Genomic DNA, 17,083 nt, shown 5'->3' with positions numbered 1-17,083 from the left:
TACTAGACAAAGAATTGAAAATGAAGACTTAAGACATAAAATAACAAAAATGCAGGGAGAAAAGCTATCGTATGCAGATATAACTGCAAAACCTATAAATTACAAAGCTGATAATAAACAATTAATTGAAACAAACAAAAAGATAAATACCCTGTTCATCACCAGTGAGACTGCACAGACTGGAAGGAAGGTGCAGGAAGAATTCACAAAACTCTTAGATCCAAGAAAAACAAAAATAAAAATTAATAAAATGAGAACTACTGGAAAAATTTTAATAATAGAAACTCCAACAAAAGAAGATTTAGAATCTATAAAAAATAATGATAAAATAAAACAAAATTTTAAATGCGAATTACAAAGAAAAAGAAAACCCTTAATAATTATGTATGATATATCTAGTAATGAAAAAGAAGAAACCATCAAAGAATGCATATATGCACAAAATTTTGATGATATTCCAAGAGAGGAATTTGATCAGAATTTTAATATAAAATTTAAAACTGGACAAAGAAATAAACCTACTGTTCATTATGTAATAGAGGTTTCACCTCAAATCAGACAAAGATTGATCTCAAATAAAATTTATGTAGGATTTACAAGTATAAACTCAAAAGACTACTTAGTAGTACCAAAATGTTTAAGATGTAATGATCTGGGACATGTGAGTAAACACTGCACCAAACAGACAGTGTGTGGTCACTGTGGTGATGAACATGAAAATAGAAATTGCAACAAAACTAACCAACCCAAAATTTGCGTACCTTGTAAAAATAGAGGTAAGTTATGTAAGAAAGATAAAAAAGAATGTCCAACATATAAACTGCTTCTAGAACGTTTAGTTCAGAAAACAGATTTTGGCACACAATAATTATGAAAATATATAAAAATCAAATAAATATTATATCAAAATCTAAAATAATACAAAATCTAAATATCATAATGTATATATATTTTGACATTCAAATATATGTGTATAATAATTTATACCTTAATAACCTAATATATAAAAGTCTCTGTAATACATTGGTCAAAAACAAAATTGAAGAGATAGCAAAGCATACTTTAACTGCTCTTTATATAATACATTGTATCGGATGTGGAGTACGGAGTCTGGATTATAAATATCTTTTAATCACTATAATATATATAAAAATCAAAATAAGATTAATGAATATTAAATTAATAAAAAAAAAAATAAAATATAAATGGCTAATCATTCATTCAAAATAAATATTGGACAAATAAATGGAATGCGCAGTGCAACCGTAATACATGAAATAAGGAAATTAGCAGAAGAAAAAAATCTTGATATTATTTGCATTCAGGAACCATACACAAAATTGAATAAAGTCCCACACATGCCTATAACTGCACAATGTGCGAGCGTAGGAGATAATCCTATGGCTGTAACCATAATTTTTAACAAAGATATGAAAATTCTATTACTAAGGCAATATAGCAATCGACATTGTGTATGTTTAGAACTTCTAACTAAGGCAGGGAAAATAATTATCGCGAACTTGTATTGTCAGTTCAGTGAAGACATAGACGATTACGTGGAACAGATGAGAGCTATATTCATAGCATACCGAAACGAACGAGTTGTGATTGTGGCGGATGCTAATGCTAAATCAGTATTATGGAATTCAAATCAAACAGATCAGAAAGGTACATTAGTTGAAGAGATGATAAATGAACTTCAACTAATAGTTCATAATAAACCAGGAAATCCACCGACTTTCCAGAATAGAGCAGGTGCATCTAGTAACATAGATATAACTCTATCGAATGTCACAGCAGCAAACCTAGTTCTAGACTGGAAAGTAGTTGAACATGCAACAACAAGTGATCACAATCTCATAACGTTCAATTTGAGTAACCTACAGCCACGTAATACGGAAATGTCTTCGTTGAGATACAATATAAGAAAAGCGAATTTTGAACTACTTAGGTCTGAATTCCGTGCACCACGTCTAATACAAAGAGGGAATAATATAAATACTGCTACAAAAGAATTAACTAAAGCAATTAGAAAAGCAATGGATACAGCAATTCCAAAAATATCCAATAATAAAAAAGTAAAAGACTTTGCCTGGAAGGAAAACCTCACGAGAATGAGAAGCAGAGTAAGATATGCGCGAAAGCGATATCAACGATGTAGTATCTTTCTCGAGAGGCAAATACTTCTAGGAGAGTATAGAAGATTAAAAAACGAATATAAAGAAGAAATACATATAACTAAAGCGAAAAGTTGGGAAGCTTTTGTTTCTAGACATTTAGAATTAGATATGTGGGGTGTCCCATACAAAATTGTATCTAAAAAACTTAAATGTCCAACAATGCTTTCTACTTTACAAAAAGCAGATGGTTCATATACAAAAAGTTGGGAGGATTCAGCTGATACACTACTAGATGTATTACTACCTCCTGACGACTTAGAAAATGAAACAATAGAACAAAAAAATATTAGAACACTGATGATACAAGAGTATGAGATACCAGAAGAAAGACAGTTAGAAGAATTTACTGAAGAAGAAATATATGAATGTTTGAAAAACATGAAAAGAAAAAAGGCTCCTGGGCCAGATAACATTCATGTAGAAATTCTTCAGGCACTTTCAGAGTACTTAATACCAATACTCACTTCTTTATATAATGAATGTCTAAGACAACAAAAGTTTCCCAACAACTTTAAACAAGCTGAAGTTATAATTATAAGTAAAGGAGAAGATAAAGATCCAACTTTACCTAAATCTTATAGACCAATATGCTTACTAAACACAATGGGGAAATTACATGAAAAATTACTTTGTAAAAGACTAAATCAAATAAGACACGAAACTGGACTTCATCCAAATCAATATGGCTTTAGGGAAGGAAAATCAACAGAAGATGCTATTAATAAAGTTTTTAATATCATTGGGGGGAGCACAAAGAAGTATGTTTTGATTATCTTTATAGATGTTTCTGGAGCTTTTGATAATTTATGGTGGCCGGCATTATTCGAAAGACTTCGACAGATGCATTGCCCCAGAAACTTGTACGGGAGTTTCAGAAACTATTGTCAAGACCGATATGCCAGCTTAAGTTGTCCAATGGATAAAAAGACGAGACATATAACTAAAGGTTGTCCACAAGGTTCAGTGTGTGGACCTATTTTTTGGGACATACTTTTAGAAGAACTGCTGGAACGGTTAGCTGTGGATCCTGAAGTTCTAGGGAGCATAGCGTATGCGGATGATTTGCTGCTTATCATAGATGCTAATTCAAGAAGAGAACTAGAAATAAAATCAAATGGAGTACTTGAAAACATAAATGAATGGATGAAAAAAGTTAAACTAACTATATCAGAAACAAAAACAACATATAGCCTTATAAAAGGAAGACTTGAAAGAAATCCAAGTATACAAATAAGGGGAAAGGCAATAAAAAGAACAAAAATAACTAGATATCTTGGTATCATAATCGATGAACCAAGACTCTTTACAAACCATATAAATAGCGTCTGTGAGAAGGCAGCGAAAGTCATGCATTGCATTGCAAGCCTAGCACAAAGGGAATATAGAATTCCGTTCCAGCATATGCGCGTATACCTGAGTACGATACTTGCCTCAATTGTAGGGTACGGTGCAAGTGTATGGGCACACAGACTAACAAATAATACAAATATTGAAAAACTGAATAAAGCACAAAGAGGTTTCCTTGTTAGAATGACAGGAGCCTTCAGTACTACAGCAACATCAGCTTTAACAGTCTTGACTGGTGTAATGCCCATGCACTTGGAAGCACAAAAACGTGCATGTAGATATTGGCAAAGAAAAGAAAATTATGAAAAAATAATGCAATTAATGGGAATAGAAATCAGAACAAAAAGACAATTAGAAGAAATATTAAATAGAAAATGGCAAAACGAATGGAATAATTCACCTAAAGCAAGACGTCTCTATAATTTCATTCCAAATTTAAATAATATACCAAATTATTTTAACCCAAAAAAAAGGATTAATACATTTTCTTACAGGGCACGGTCCGTACCCTACATACCTACATAGATTTAACTTAAAAGACAATGAATATTGTGAATGTGGAGAAATAGGCACACCAGAACACATAGTATTTATTTGCAAAAGACAAACAAATACACAAGAACTACAAAGAATGAGAAGAGACCTTCTTGGCATAAATATAGAAAATATAATACAAAATGAAGAATTATTTAATACATTAAACAATTTAGCGGACATAATATCAAAGAAACAATTAGAATTATATAATATTAGACGAAGAAGAAATCAAGTAAATAATATCCAACCTCTTTGAATTTAAATAAGAAATTATACAAAAAAAAAAATTAAAATTACCTATAAAAATATAAAATAAAATATTGGAATAATTAAATAAATATTTATATAATAAAAAATTAAAAATTAATATCAAATATAAAATAAAATAAATCAAAAATAAAAAAATTATTAATCAAACAAAAAAAAAAATAAACTAAAAGCCTGAAATTTTAAAACTCAATGGTCTGAGGCTCACCGAAATACCATTAAGAATATCATAAAGTCGATTAGACCTGCACTTAAAATTATTCGTGACTATTTTTAGATGAAGAATGCTGGCATTTCTCATCTGAGAATGAGAAATGGGAGCACTTTTATAAAAATTATATGTTCAAAAAAAAAAAAAATTAATAATTTATATTTTGTTTATTGGTTTTTGTTTATTTGTTATTATTTGTTCATTAGAATTATTTATTAGAATTGTTTACAATTTGTAGTTTTCATAATTAGTAGTAGATTAGGGCTATTGTTAATTAGTTAAATATAGAAAATTCTTAAAATAATAATAATGTAAAGATAAACTACTGTAATCCCATCAGGAAACGACCTGGATTAGTCACAAGAGGCCAGGTCATTTGTATAGTACTATAAATAAATAAATAAATAAATAAATAAAAAGTTGAAAGCCAATAACGACTTTTTGTAGTTTGGTAAAAAATGCCATTTTCTTCAAAATAGAAAGATTAGCATCAGATATACGAAAAAATGTTTTTATATGAAATTTTAGGTTATTTAATTCCCAAGAAATGGTTTGAAAAAATTTTTTCTACGGCAAAAATTGAGTGAATTGTAAATTAGTATATATCGAAAACATTCATTTTTTCTATATAAAACTAACAATTTCGATAGCGAATAAATCGAAAAATATTAATTTTATCAAAAAAATGTATAGAACATTTTTTGCTTAGAATGAATGTTTTTATCAACTTTTGCAGTCAAAATATAATAAAAAATTTCCACCCCTAAGATGGGGTGGCAACCGACCCCATGGTAAAAGCGCCTTTGGGCATCATAAAGATTTTGATCCTTGAATTATCCACTACTTATTCTCAAATTTTCAAGCAAATCGATCTATTCTGTAAAAATTGCGAGGTGAAATGCTTCGGTTCCTGGACTATTATTCTTATAGTTTATTGTAACTTTTCTTTTACCTTCCGATGACCAACCTTTTTTTGTTACACGGATGACCAAGGGGGGGAAAATGACCCCAGATCAAAAATGTCAAAAACGACAAATAACAAGAAAATGAAGTTTTTTTTTATTTTTTATTTTTTTTATTTTTTTTTTGTTTTTTTTATTTTTTTTTTATTTTTTTATGGCATGGACTTTATGTCATTCAGCCAGTCACAACATGAGTATTAGTGTCATATGTAGTGTGTATGTTGAGTAAGTGTCTTGTTACTTTGCAAAGTCGACGTCATTAGCGTAAAACTACTTGGAATTACACATAATAGACGGTATTTTACTAAACATCAACTTCAGAATATATTTTTATTCGTAAAATATCGGGAATTTTTTTTATTTCAAAATATGAGGATATCTAGAATGATATTAAAGTCAAATAAGAAAATAATGAGTTAAAAATTGAAAATACTTTTGGATTTATTAAAGAAAAACATACGCTGGGGTCACAATTTCCCCCGCTTGGTCATCCGAAGGTTAAAGGCCAAAAAAACTTAACATGTCTTTACACTCACTCGCGGCAATTTACCGCAGTTCCAGAAATTCTTAAAATAATTATATTGTTCTTATAAAAGAAGAGTCGCGGTGCTGAGTATTCCTCCTCTCAATTCTATATAGTAGGCTAGTAGGTCAAACTAGTCTGCCTTTATCCTTTGACAAAATACAGGGTGTCCCAGACTAATTTAGCCACGCTATATCTCTTAAACGAATAGAGTTTTTCGAATGGGACAAAAAGTGGTCTATTCTACTTGTAATACACTTTAATATGGCGTAGAAAAAAATCATTCCCTAAATATTCATCCTTTAGTTACAACCCCTAACTTTAATTTTTTTAATAGCACCCTGTATATTTTTTTATAGTTTTGGATGTGGTATTCTATCGTCTATTTAACACATTTTTTGAAAATAAAATCGGTTCGTAAATAACCAAGAAAATATCAGTTTAGTTTTGTTAATTATGTGTCCCAGACTAATTTAACCAGGCTATATTTCTTAAACGAATAGAGATTTTCGAATGGGACAAAAACTGATCTACTACATTTGTAATACACTTTAATATGGCGCAGAAAAAAAATATCCCCTAAATATTCATCCCTTAGTTACAACCCGTAACTTTATTTTTTTTAATAGCATCCTGTAAGTTAGGCATGAATATTTAGTTGATGATTTTTTTCTACGACATATGAAAGTGTATTACAAATGGAATATATAAGTTTTTGTCCCATTCGAAAATCTCTATTCGTTTAAGAAATATAGCCTGGATAAATTAGTCTGGGACACACAGTTAAAAAAAATAAACTGATAGTTTCTTGGTTATTTACGAACCGATTTTATTTTCAAAAGTTGTGTTGAATAGACGATAAAAGACCACACCCAAAAACTATAAAAAATATACAGGGTGCTATTAAAAAAATTAAAGTTAGGGGTTGTAACTAAGGGATGAATATTTAGGGGATGATTCTTTGTACTCCATATTAAAGTGTATTACAAGTAAAATATATCACTTATGGTCCCATTCAAAAATCTCTATTCGTTTAAGAGATATAGCGTGGCTAAACTAGTCTGGGACACCCTGTATATATTGTTGTTTGAGTATTTTTTGAGTTAAGTGAACAATTTACTAATCGGTGTGTTCTTATGTAAGTATTTAAACGATTTATTTTTACTAGTTTTATAATTAGTGCAGTCACTGAAGGTTTTCACCTCCGATTTCGATGAACCTTAATCGATTTTCACGAAAATTGGTGAATAGTTAAAGGATACCTCAAGGAACAAAGGTGACATGATGCTAACTTGCGCTTTTACCCTGGGGGTGGATGCTACCCCTTCACAGGTGTGAAAATTATTTTAATAAAAGTAATACCACAAATCGATAGAGGGACCAATTCTAAGCAAAATTTGTTATATACAGTTATTAATATAAATCAATACTTTTTGCATGTTTTAAAGCTGTTTTTTACGTATAACTCAAAAACTGTAAGCTTATACAGACTATTTCACTCATCTTACAATTTTCACATAATCTGACCAATCACAAACCAAAGACAGCTTGTGTTATCGCGAAAACACCAACTGTCTTTCAATTCTGATTGGTCTATCAGCTTTGTGTTTTCAACGACGTAACCATGGATACCGATCGCAAAGCAAAGTTTGACGTTTGCCAAAAAAATTATTGTAGCTATATACGTCAAAATGAGTCGTTTCGGTGGTACTTCAAACGAAGTTATAAACCAAAACATTGAAGAAAATATACCGAGTAACACAAGAAAATCTAAATCTTATATATGGAGACAATTTATGATGTTCTGTGTGGATCGCAACTACAAATTAGATGCAGAAAATAACAACGAAAGACTAGCATTCATTCTAAAAGACTGGGCCTTCAACTATCTATTGTTATAGGTAAAATAATTATAACAAATTATTTATAGTTATAATAAATATTTCATGATTATGACTAATTGTGAATTATTCAAAAAATGGGTAGATTTGGGTTACCTAGATCAAATGTATTATTATTAAATTCCTTCCTCTCATTCTACTGAATTTTTGACCTATCACTTTGTTCGTGAAATAGTCTAATAAAATATCACTCTTGATTTAATTTATCTTATAAGTCTGTCTTTTATTTCTAAACTCAACTGAGTTGCTTAAAAAAAACACCACTCGTCCTACGGACTCGTGGTGTTTTCAAGCAACTCAGTTTCGTTTAGAAGTAAATCGACAGACTTATCGCGAAAATTGAATCACTAGTGGTATTACTATTGACTATTTCACTCATCTTAAAATTTTTACACAATCTGACCAATCACAAACCAAAGACAGCTTGTGTTATCGCGAAAACACCATCTGTCTTTCAATTCTGATTGGTCTATCAGCTTCGTGGTACTTCAAACGAAGTTATAAACCAAAACATTGAAGAAAATATACCGAGTAACACAAGAAAATCTAAATCTTATATATGGAGACAATTTATGATGTGCTGTGTGGATCGCAACTACAAATTAGATGCAGAAAATAACAACGAAAGACTAGCATTCATTCTAAAAGACTGGGCCTTCAACTATTTATTGTTATAGGTAAAAAATAATTATAACAAATTATTTATAGTTATAATAAATATTTCATGATTATGACTAATTGTGAATTATTCAAAAAATTGGTAGATTTGGGTTACCTAGATCAAATGTATTATTATTAAATTCCTTCCTCTCATTCTACTGAATTTTTGACCTATCAGTTTGTTCGTGAAATAGTCTAATAAAATACCACTCGTGATTTAATTTATCTTATAAGTCTGTCTTTTATTTCTACACTCAACTGAGTTGCTTAAAGAAAACACCACTCGTCCTACGGACTCAGTGTTTTCAAGGGTGTTTTCAAGCAACTCAGTTTCGTTTAGAAGTAAATCGACAGACTTATCGCGAAAATTGAATCACTAGTGGTGTATTACTATTGAAAAGTTATTATTACCAAAATTAAAGATAATGAAAAGATTTCGGTACCCACCGAAAAATATATACATTCAATTACCTATAACTCACTTTTAGTTAACATTAAAAAGTTTTTCTAGTAAGAAGTTTATTTCATTTTTTATTATCTACAATTTTGTTTATATGTAATAACTTTTTTGTAAAAACTTATAGTTTTTGAGTTATTTGTGAAAAGTCGGTTAAAAGCATGCATTTTTTCACGAAAAATTAAAACCTTTTATCTTTAATAACTCAGTTAATAACAGTTTTGATTTATTTTAATAACTTTATATAATAAATATTGCTTAGAATTTGTTCCTCTATCGAAACATGGGGTTATTTCTAAAAAAATAATTTTCACCCCCGAGAAGGAGTGGCATCCACCCCCAGGGTAAAAGCGAAAGTTAGCACCATGTCACTTTTATTCCCTGAGACATCCTCTAACCACTCACCAATTTTCATGCAAATGGAAGGAAGTTCAACGAAATTGGAGGTAATAGATCATATCTACCTTCAGTAACTGCACTAAATAAGTTCAATAACTTTTAAAATGGAGTTGTATGATCTATATGAGAAAGAACACAGCGATTGAGACGTCCACATGATTCTGTTCAGTACTTTAGACTAGATAACTTAGGTGACGAGTTATCTGACTATGGTGATGCTGGTGAAGCAAAAATAACAAATCATGCAGAAATCGATAGCGACTCAAAGGAGAGTATTACAGAAGAAATATCAAAGGTTCAAAATATCACCAATGAGAATATCAGCCAACCTTCGAAGACATCAATTAAATCTTCTCTTGATCTTTCCTTGCAACGTATTATTTGATATTTTGCTAGCTTAATCAAAATGCATTATTTTATTTCCCGATTCCTGGATTTTGTAAAAACTGTTCTAATCTAGTCAATATTTTTCATTACCTATTTCTTTATACAGTGCGGTGGAATAAGTGTTGCCCCCCCCCCTGTTAACTTGTTTATTTTAAAAATATAAGCAAAACGCTCGGACAGGTCGACTTTTAAACTAATCATAGTATATCATAGCATCAACGTTTCGAACTTTACGCGATCCCTCTTCAGGTGACAGGCATAACTTTGATTTTTTTTAATGGTAAAGTACATCATGTGACACCTCATTTAACAGCTTTTAAAATACTGATTTCAAAAATGTATAATACTTTAATCCCTTTTGAGATCGCAGTTCCCAAAATTTCGGTCGAACTCTTTTTAAACGCATTTATTTTTTTTTTCGAATTCTGAGAAAACTAATGAATATTTTTGAAAAATTTAAACGCAAAATGAAAGATTAGATTATTACCGAGGGCTGACAGTCCCTTAGAATAAACAAAAAGTTTCTTTTGAATGATATATTTGAAATTAAAAATCACACTAAATTTTCTCTTTCTTTCCACCACTGTGACTTATTAAAATAAACATTATAGTAGTTATGAGAGACTTTGGACCATCGAGAATACTGTAATATTTCATTCTGCGTTTAAATTTTTCAAAAATATTTATTAGTTTTTTCAGGATTCGAAAAAAATGATTGCATTTAGAAAGAATTCAGCCGAAATTTTGCGCCTACGCTCTCAAACAGGATTAAAGTATTATACATTTTTGAACTCAGTATTTTAAGAGCTTTTAAAAGAGGTGTCACATAATGTACTTTCCTATTTAAAAAAATCAAAGTTATGGCTGTCACCTGAAGAGGGATCGCGTAAAGTTCGAAACGTTGATGCTATAATATACTATGGTTAGTTTAAAAATCGACCTATCCGAGCGTTTTGCTTATATTCTTAAAATAAACAAGTTAACAGAGGGGGGGCAACACTTATTCCACCGCACTGTATAAATTATACAGTGCGTCCATAAAGTAAGGCATAAATTCGTTATTTCGTAAACCAGTTACTTTAAGGAAAATTCCTGAAACAGGTCGATTTTTATTTTTAAATTACGGTGTTTTGGCATATATATCATACTGGTGACGTCATCCACCTGGGCGTGATGACGTAATCGATGATTTTTTTAAATGAGAATAGGGGTCATATGATAGCTCATTTGAAAGGGTATTCAATTCTCTATCCAATAATATAAACATTAACATAATTATTTATACAGTGTGTTCAAAAAACATTTTTTTAATTAAAATAAATGAGACAAAAAGAAGAATATAATGTAATTATTTAATTCAAAATACATTTTACTACTGTCAGTAAACAGAAGAAAAAATTATTTTACAAATAAACATTGATTTTCGCACGAACTGTTCAAACTGCCAAGCGACAGGTGGGTGGCAGCTTTAACATTTTTAAGCAAAAAAACAATATTTATTTCTCAATTAAACATTTTTTTCCCGTTTTCTGACAACAGTAAAACGTATTTTGAATTAAATAAATTACGTACATTCTCCTTTTTGTCTCAATTATTTTAATTAATAAAATGTTTTTTTTTTAAACCTTGTACAAATAATTAGGTTAATGTTTATATTAGTGAATAGAGAGTTGAATACCCTTTCAAATGAGCTATCACATGAGCCCTATTCTCATTTAAAAAAATCATCGATTACGTTATCGCGCACAGATGGATGACGTCACTAGTATGATATATATGCCAAATAATCTGAATCTAAAAATAAAAATCGACCCATTTCAGGATTTTTCATTAATGTCGCTGGTTTACGAAATAATGAATTTATGCGTTACTTTATGGACGCACTGTATTTATATTTATAACTTTAGTACTGTAGGTTAGCATTGTAAATATTCTAACAGTATAATATCTTGTATGTATGCTTAATATTTCGTTTGGTTTAGAAAAATGCATATACTATGTATATCAGACATTAAATAAATTATTATAACAACTCATACTCGTATTTATTTGAAAATTCCACACCTGTAATTTTGAACCAATCAAAATACGTTATTTTGACAGATCACCATGGCAACGGAGGTATTTTATTGGAAATTTTTTGCTCGTGGGGTACCCAACAGCGAATTATAGTGGAAATTTTTTGACGTTTACAATAACAGAACATTTTTGACAGACTGGTTTTTATTTGTTTACATAATTTAGTTTTGATTCATTTTCTATCACTTGTAGTTACTCAAAACGTATGTAAAATTGAAGAATATACTATTTTCTATCTTGAAATGGTATTCCCATGCAACTACAATGAGTAGAAATTACGAATTTGAAAGCCTAAATAATTGCTGACAAAGCTATGAATGGCGCGCTATTAATCTGTTCATGCAGCTTTGGATTTTCAAATGCAAATTTGGTGTGGAATTTTCTTACCGAATACCACGCGAAGTCAAATTAATATCCGGAAATTTTTTTTTGATCATGAATATTTTTAGAAAATTTCCCTCGTCTGCGACTCGGGAAATTTTCAAAATATTCATGATCTCAAAAAAATTTCCGGAAATAATTTGACCTCTAGTGGTATAACTAGTGAAAATATCCAATGATAAAAATGATAGCGGCGTTTTGCTAAGTCGAATGCGGGAAATTACCAAGGAGGTGTGTTATCCCGTCACATAAAAGGAAAAACATAGAATAACAATATCAATTTTAATTCGGAATACTAAAGACTTTTGAAAATAGGATTTACGCAATTTAATAATATTTGGTTAGTTTTAAGCCGCTCTAGTATTAGGAGGCAAATTTCCGCAGGGCGTGCACTTGTGTAACAAACATGGCACGTGTTGAACCAAATAATGAAATCGTTGCCGATTTGAGTTCATTCAAATGCTGTGGAAAGTTAATTCTACTCACAGAGCTTTATGTTTATTAAGTCTTAAACGATTTTGTGTTGCTGCGATCTGTTTCGGAGTTTATTAGGAAATATTACAGTATTATAAGGGACATATCATTGTCCATATCAACTTTAAACTAGTTGTAGCATAGACCAGTGCCACTATTTCCGTACAAGCAATACTTTTGTCGAATTGTAGATAACACTAACTGAAACTATAAACACAATGACACCATACTCTACAAATCAAACTATCCTGAGCTGAATCCTGGAAAACATCCTCCCACCTTCGTAACAGAGACGCTTCTGGAAGACCGAACATTCAATATAGTATCGAAAACCTTGAACACTATACTTCTCTTAATATATGATGTGGCATTATTTCAATTAGATTAATTATTTATTATTTATATTAATTATTTAATAAATAGAAAAAGACTGTTTGACTTGTACACACTTCTATATAAATCAAAACGGGAACTGGTGTATGTTTTCAAAGACTGATAGTGTGTAAATAAATTTATTAAATTAGCTAAGTACTTTCAGCATTTCTAATGCCATCATCAGAGCTATCGTCTTATAGGTGTAAATACCCCAATTGAAGGGAAAACTTCGAACAAACACATTCTATTATTAAAATTAACCCAGGGATCTAACCACTGGTCAGGGTAAAAACCATTGAAAGTAAAAAATATCACATTTAAAGTGTTTTTAAAAAATGGCTACCACCTTTACAATCAATCAACAGCTGTTGCTGACAATATTCAAATACGACAGGATGCTTGTTTCCGTCAGCATCCTGTCGTGTTTGAATATTGTCAGTAACAGCTGTTGATTGTAAAGATGGTAGCCATTTTTTAAAAACAATTTAAATGTGATATTTTTTACTTTCAAGGGTTTTTACCCTAACCAGTGGTAAGATCCCTGGGTTATTTTAATAATAGAATGTGTTTGTTCGAATTTTTCTCTTCAATTGAGGTATTTACACCTATAAGACGATAGCTCTGATGATGTCATTAAAAATGCTGAAAGTACTTAGCTGGTTTAATAAAATTATTTACACACTATCAGTCTTTGAAAACATACACCAGTTCCCGTTTTGAATTATTCAATAGTCGTCCAGACGTATCCTTTTGAAAAACATAGTCGAATTTTGAGTTTTATTCGAGAGTCAGATAGCAATGTTTTGATTTTTTGAACAATTTTTTGGCCTGTTCTATTCTCGATCCTGATCTTTATTTCTTGGTCAGGTGTTACGCTGCTATCGATCGAATACCCTAGGCACTTAACCTTTAACTACACGCCCTGGCGTGTTTTGTACGCCAGATATAAGAATTCTACTGCAAATATATTTAAAAATTTAATTTTTGACCCTGTTTTTTTCTCTAACCTATCACTGGAATGTGCTTTACAATTTGGTTTTAGTTTCGTTATAATCGGCTTTCTGGGAAGATTGTAATTTACAGTTTATTATTTGTTGTTTCCGGTGGTGGACAATATACGCCACGATTATATTAATATAAGTAGTAATATAAGTATTGTCGAAGCGAAGATCGGTGGAATATGCGCATTTTATCAATGAAATTCGATATTTTTAACATATTCCAGAAGCCGCTATAGATAAAATGTTTTAACGACATATTAATCATTCATAATTACTCAACGGATATTACTACAGTTAAAATAATTAAGACGATAACCGGACAACATTGATTTAATGAGTAAAATTTAGTTTTTTTTATTTTAATGACAAAAAAAGCAAGCCCATTAGCAGAACCCAATTAAAAATTATTTTGCACATCATATTTGAAATATTATTTGGTTGAAAAATCTCATTTTTGTTGGCAAAAAAAATATATTAATTTGTTTGGACTAAATTAACGTTGTGCTTATCTTAAAAAGGATATGTTAGTATCAACATTCGCACAGTGTTGCCAAACTGAATTTTGTTATTTTGGGTGTAAATTTTTTCCACGGATCTCCGAGGGTACTATACATATTTCAATTGTTTTTTAGTCATTATGGCACAAAATATATTTTTCTTTATAAACAATACTTTTTCTCCTGTAAAAAATCACATTTCAAAAATATTTTATTAGTAATTTTATTTATCATGGAATCCAGTTATTTCATGATTCCAGTTATAAATCCCAATTGGCTTACTGAGAAGGAACTCCAAGTTTTCACTGATGCCGAATAAGGTTTATAACAAACGACTAAGTGTATTTTTTCAAAAAAAAAATAAACAAATCCGCTGTTTATAAGTGTACTTTCTTGTGGCGTATAAAGTACGCCACGCGTGTAGTTATGTTATAACTTGATGCGCGGGTAGTTAAAGGTTAAATCTATTGTCCTGTTCTAAAATGTGTCCGTTTATTTTGCAAGGTTGAGGTACATTCTGTTTTTTCGGATTTACATCACTTTGGGATTCTTATAATTTATTTTCATATGGAATTGTTTACAGATTCAGTTGGTACTATCGATGAGTCGTTGTGGACCCAAGTCGGAACCCGCATTAACACCTTATCATCTGCGTATCTGATGCTCTTGACGTTTATGCCATTTACCTTGACTCCTTCCTTGGAATCCTCCATTGCCTCTTTAAAGAGGAACTCAAAAATATTTTTATTCCAATATAATTTCATTCCACGAAATCTGTTACGGTTGTCGCCATTGTAGTATTTAGTTTCCTGTAATTACTAAGAATTGCAACTATTTTATTTTGGATGGCACTAGTATGTCAAAAAATGAGCTGTACTTAAATGAGTACAGTAGGCGCTAGTGGTTTAAAAGTCAAATTGAGGAGCAAAACAGGATTCTTCGCAAGGTTGTAAACCAAAACAAATCCTTCCAAGATCAAATTAAGGAAATAGAAAAAAATAATTATAAAAACCTAAAATTTGACGTTGACGTTCTCACAATCATTTATTTACCTGGGACGACCAGTTTCGCTGTCTATAGTTTGCACAGCATCATCAGGTCTCCGGAAAAAATAAATTACATGATGCCGGTATAAATAATGACTTCAGAAGTAAACACTGTCAAAAACAATCGTTTTGGTTGAATGTCGTGTTGGTACTAATTAACACCTCTCCCTTCAAGATCCAACCAACGTACTAGTCAAAGCAGTTAAATCCATCCTAGCCGCCATCCTCCCTTTTAGCAATAACTGAGCAAAAGTGGGACAGTGTTTACTTCTGAAATCATTCCTACAGGCATCATGTAATTTACTCTTACCGGGACCTGAAAATGCTGTGCACATTGTAGACAGCGAAACCGGTCGTTCCATGTAAAGTAATGATTGTGAAAACGTCTGTTATTTAATTACTTACTTAGTACGGACTCACACATGCAACCCATTCAATATTTAAAGTTTGACACTTGAAAACTCGTAACGGTACAAGAAGAAAAAAATATTAATACATATTACAAAAACATTTTGTGCAGTCAAGGATTTCAAGTAATACGAATCCTGAAGTTAATATAGTAGTATTAACGTAACCATACATTTGTTTACAAAGATATACATAATAATTTAAAAGTATAAACTTACCGAGCCAGCTCAGACTCTTAGTGTTTTCCAGTTTTTCCTTAAACGCCTCGACTTCTTTTTGAAGTTCTTCGACTGCAGGCGGAAGCGGAAGCTCCCACCGAAGTTGCCTTTCGATGGCCGATACTCGAGCTTCCAAAGCTTTGAGATCAGCTCCAGTAGACTCTTGAAGCATTGCTAATCCGTTTGCAGCAACTACTTGAAGAGAATACCGATTATCCTGGAAGAAAAACATATAAAGATCTATTTACTTTAAACAATTTGGTCTAGTCAAATCACGATCCTTTTATACACTCACGGACAAAAATATTGAATTTTGAAATTATCGTGTAAGGTGAAATTTATTGTGCTTTAATCCTTAGCTCTCTGTGTGTCACAGGTTTAGGATTAATTTTCCGAACGCGATATTTTAAAGTGACATATAAATGCCCGATCGGATTTAAATCTAATATGGGCTATGTAGTCCAGGAACCGAAGCTTTTCACCTCGTAATTTTAACAGAATGAATCGATATGCTTGAAAATTTGAGAATAAGTAGTGGATAGTATAAGAATCAAAATCTATATGATGCCGAAAGGCGCTTTTACCATGGGGGTGATTGCTACCATGGGGGTGATACTGAATGTTTTACCAATTGTACTAATTTACGATTCACTCAATTTTTGTCGTAAAATTTTTTTTTCAAACCAAGTTCTTGAGAAATAAATAACCTACAGTTTCGTATTTAAAAATTTTTTCGTATCTCTGATGCTAATCTTTCTATTCTGAAGAAAATG

General features: G+C 30.9%; 1 protein-coding gene across 3 annotated transcripts in view; it reads right to left on the bottom strand.

Annotated features, from left to right (window-relative positions):
* LOC126889574 (high affinity cGMP-specific 3',5'-cyclic phosphodiesterase 9A) overlaps positions 1-17,083 on the bottom strand; it is a 1,727,652-nt gene that overhangs the window by 234,483 nt on the left and 1,476,086 nt on the right. For all 3 annotated transcript variants that reach the window (XM_050657957.1, XM_050657959.1, XM_050657958.1), the window contains one exon: positions 16,311-16,527. In XM_050657957.1, the coding sequence (XP_050513914.1) occupies positions 16,311-16,527 (217 nt within the window). The remainder of the gene's footprint in view (positions 1-16,310; positions 16,528-17,083) is intronic.

This window comes from Diabrotica virgifera, chromosome 8, assembly GCF_917563875.1.
Source record: "Diabrotica virgifera virgifera chromosome 8, PGI_DIABVI_V3a".
NCBI lineage: Eukaryota > Metazoa > Arthropoda > Insecta > Coleoptera > Chrysomelidae > Diabrotica > Diabrotica virgifera.
This window is presented reverse-complemented; position numbering and strand designations above follow the sequence as displayed.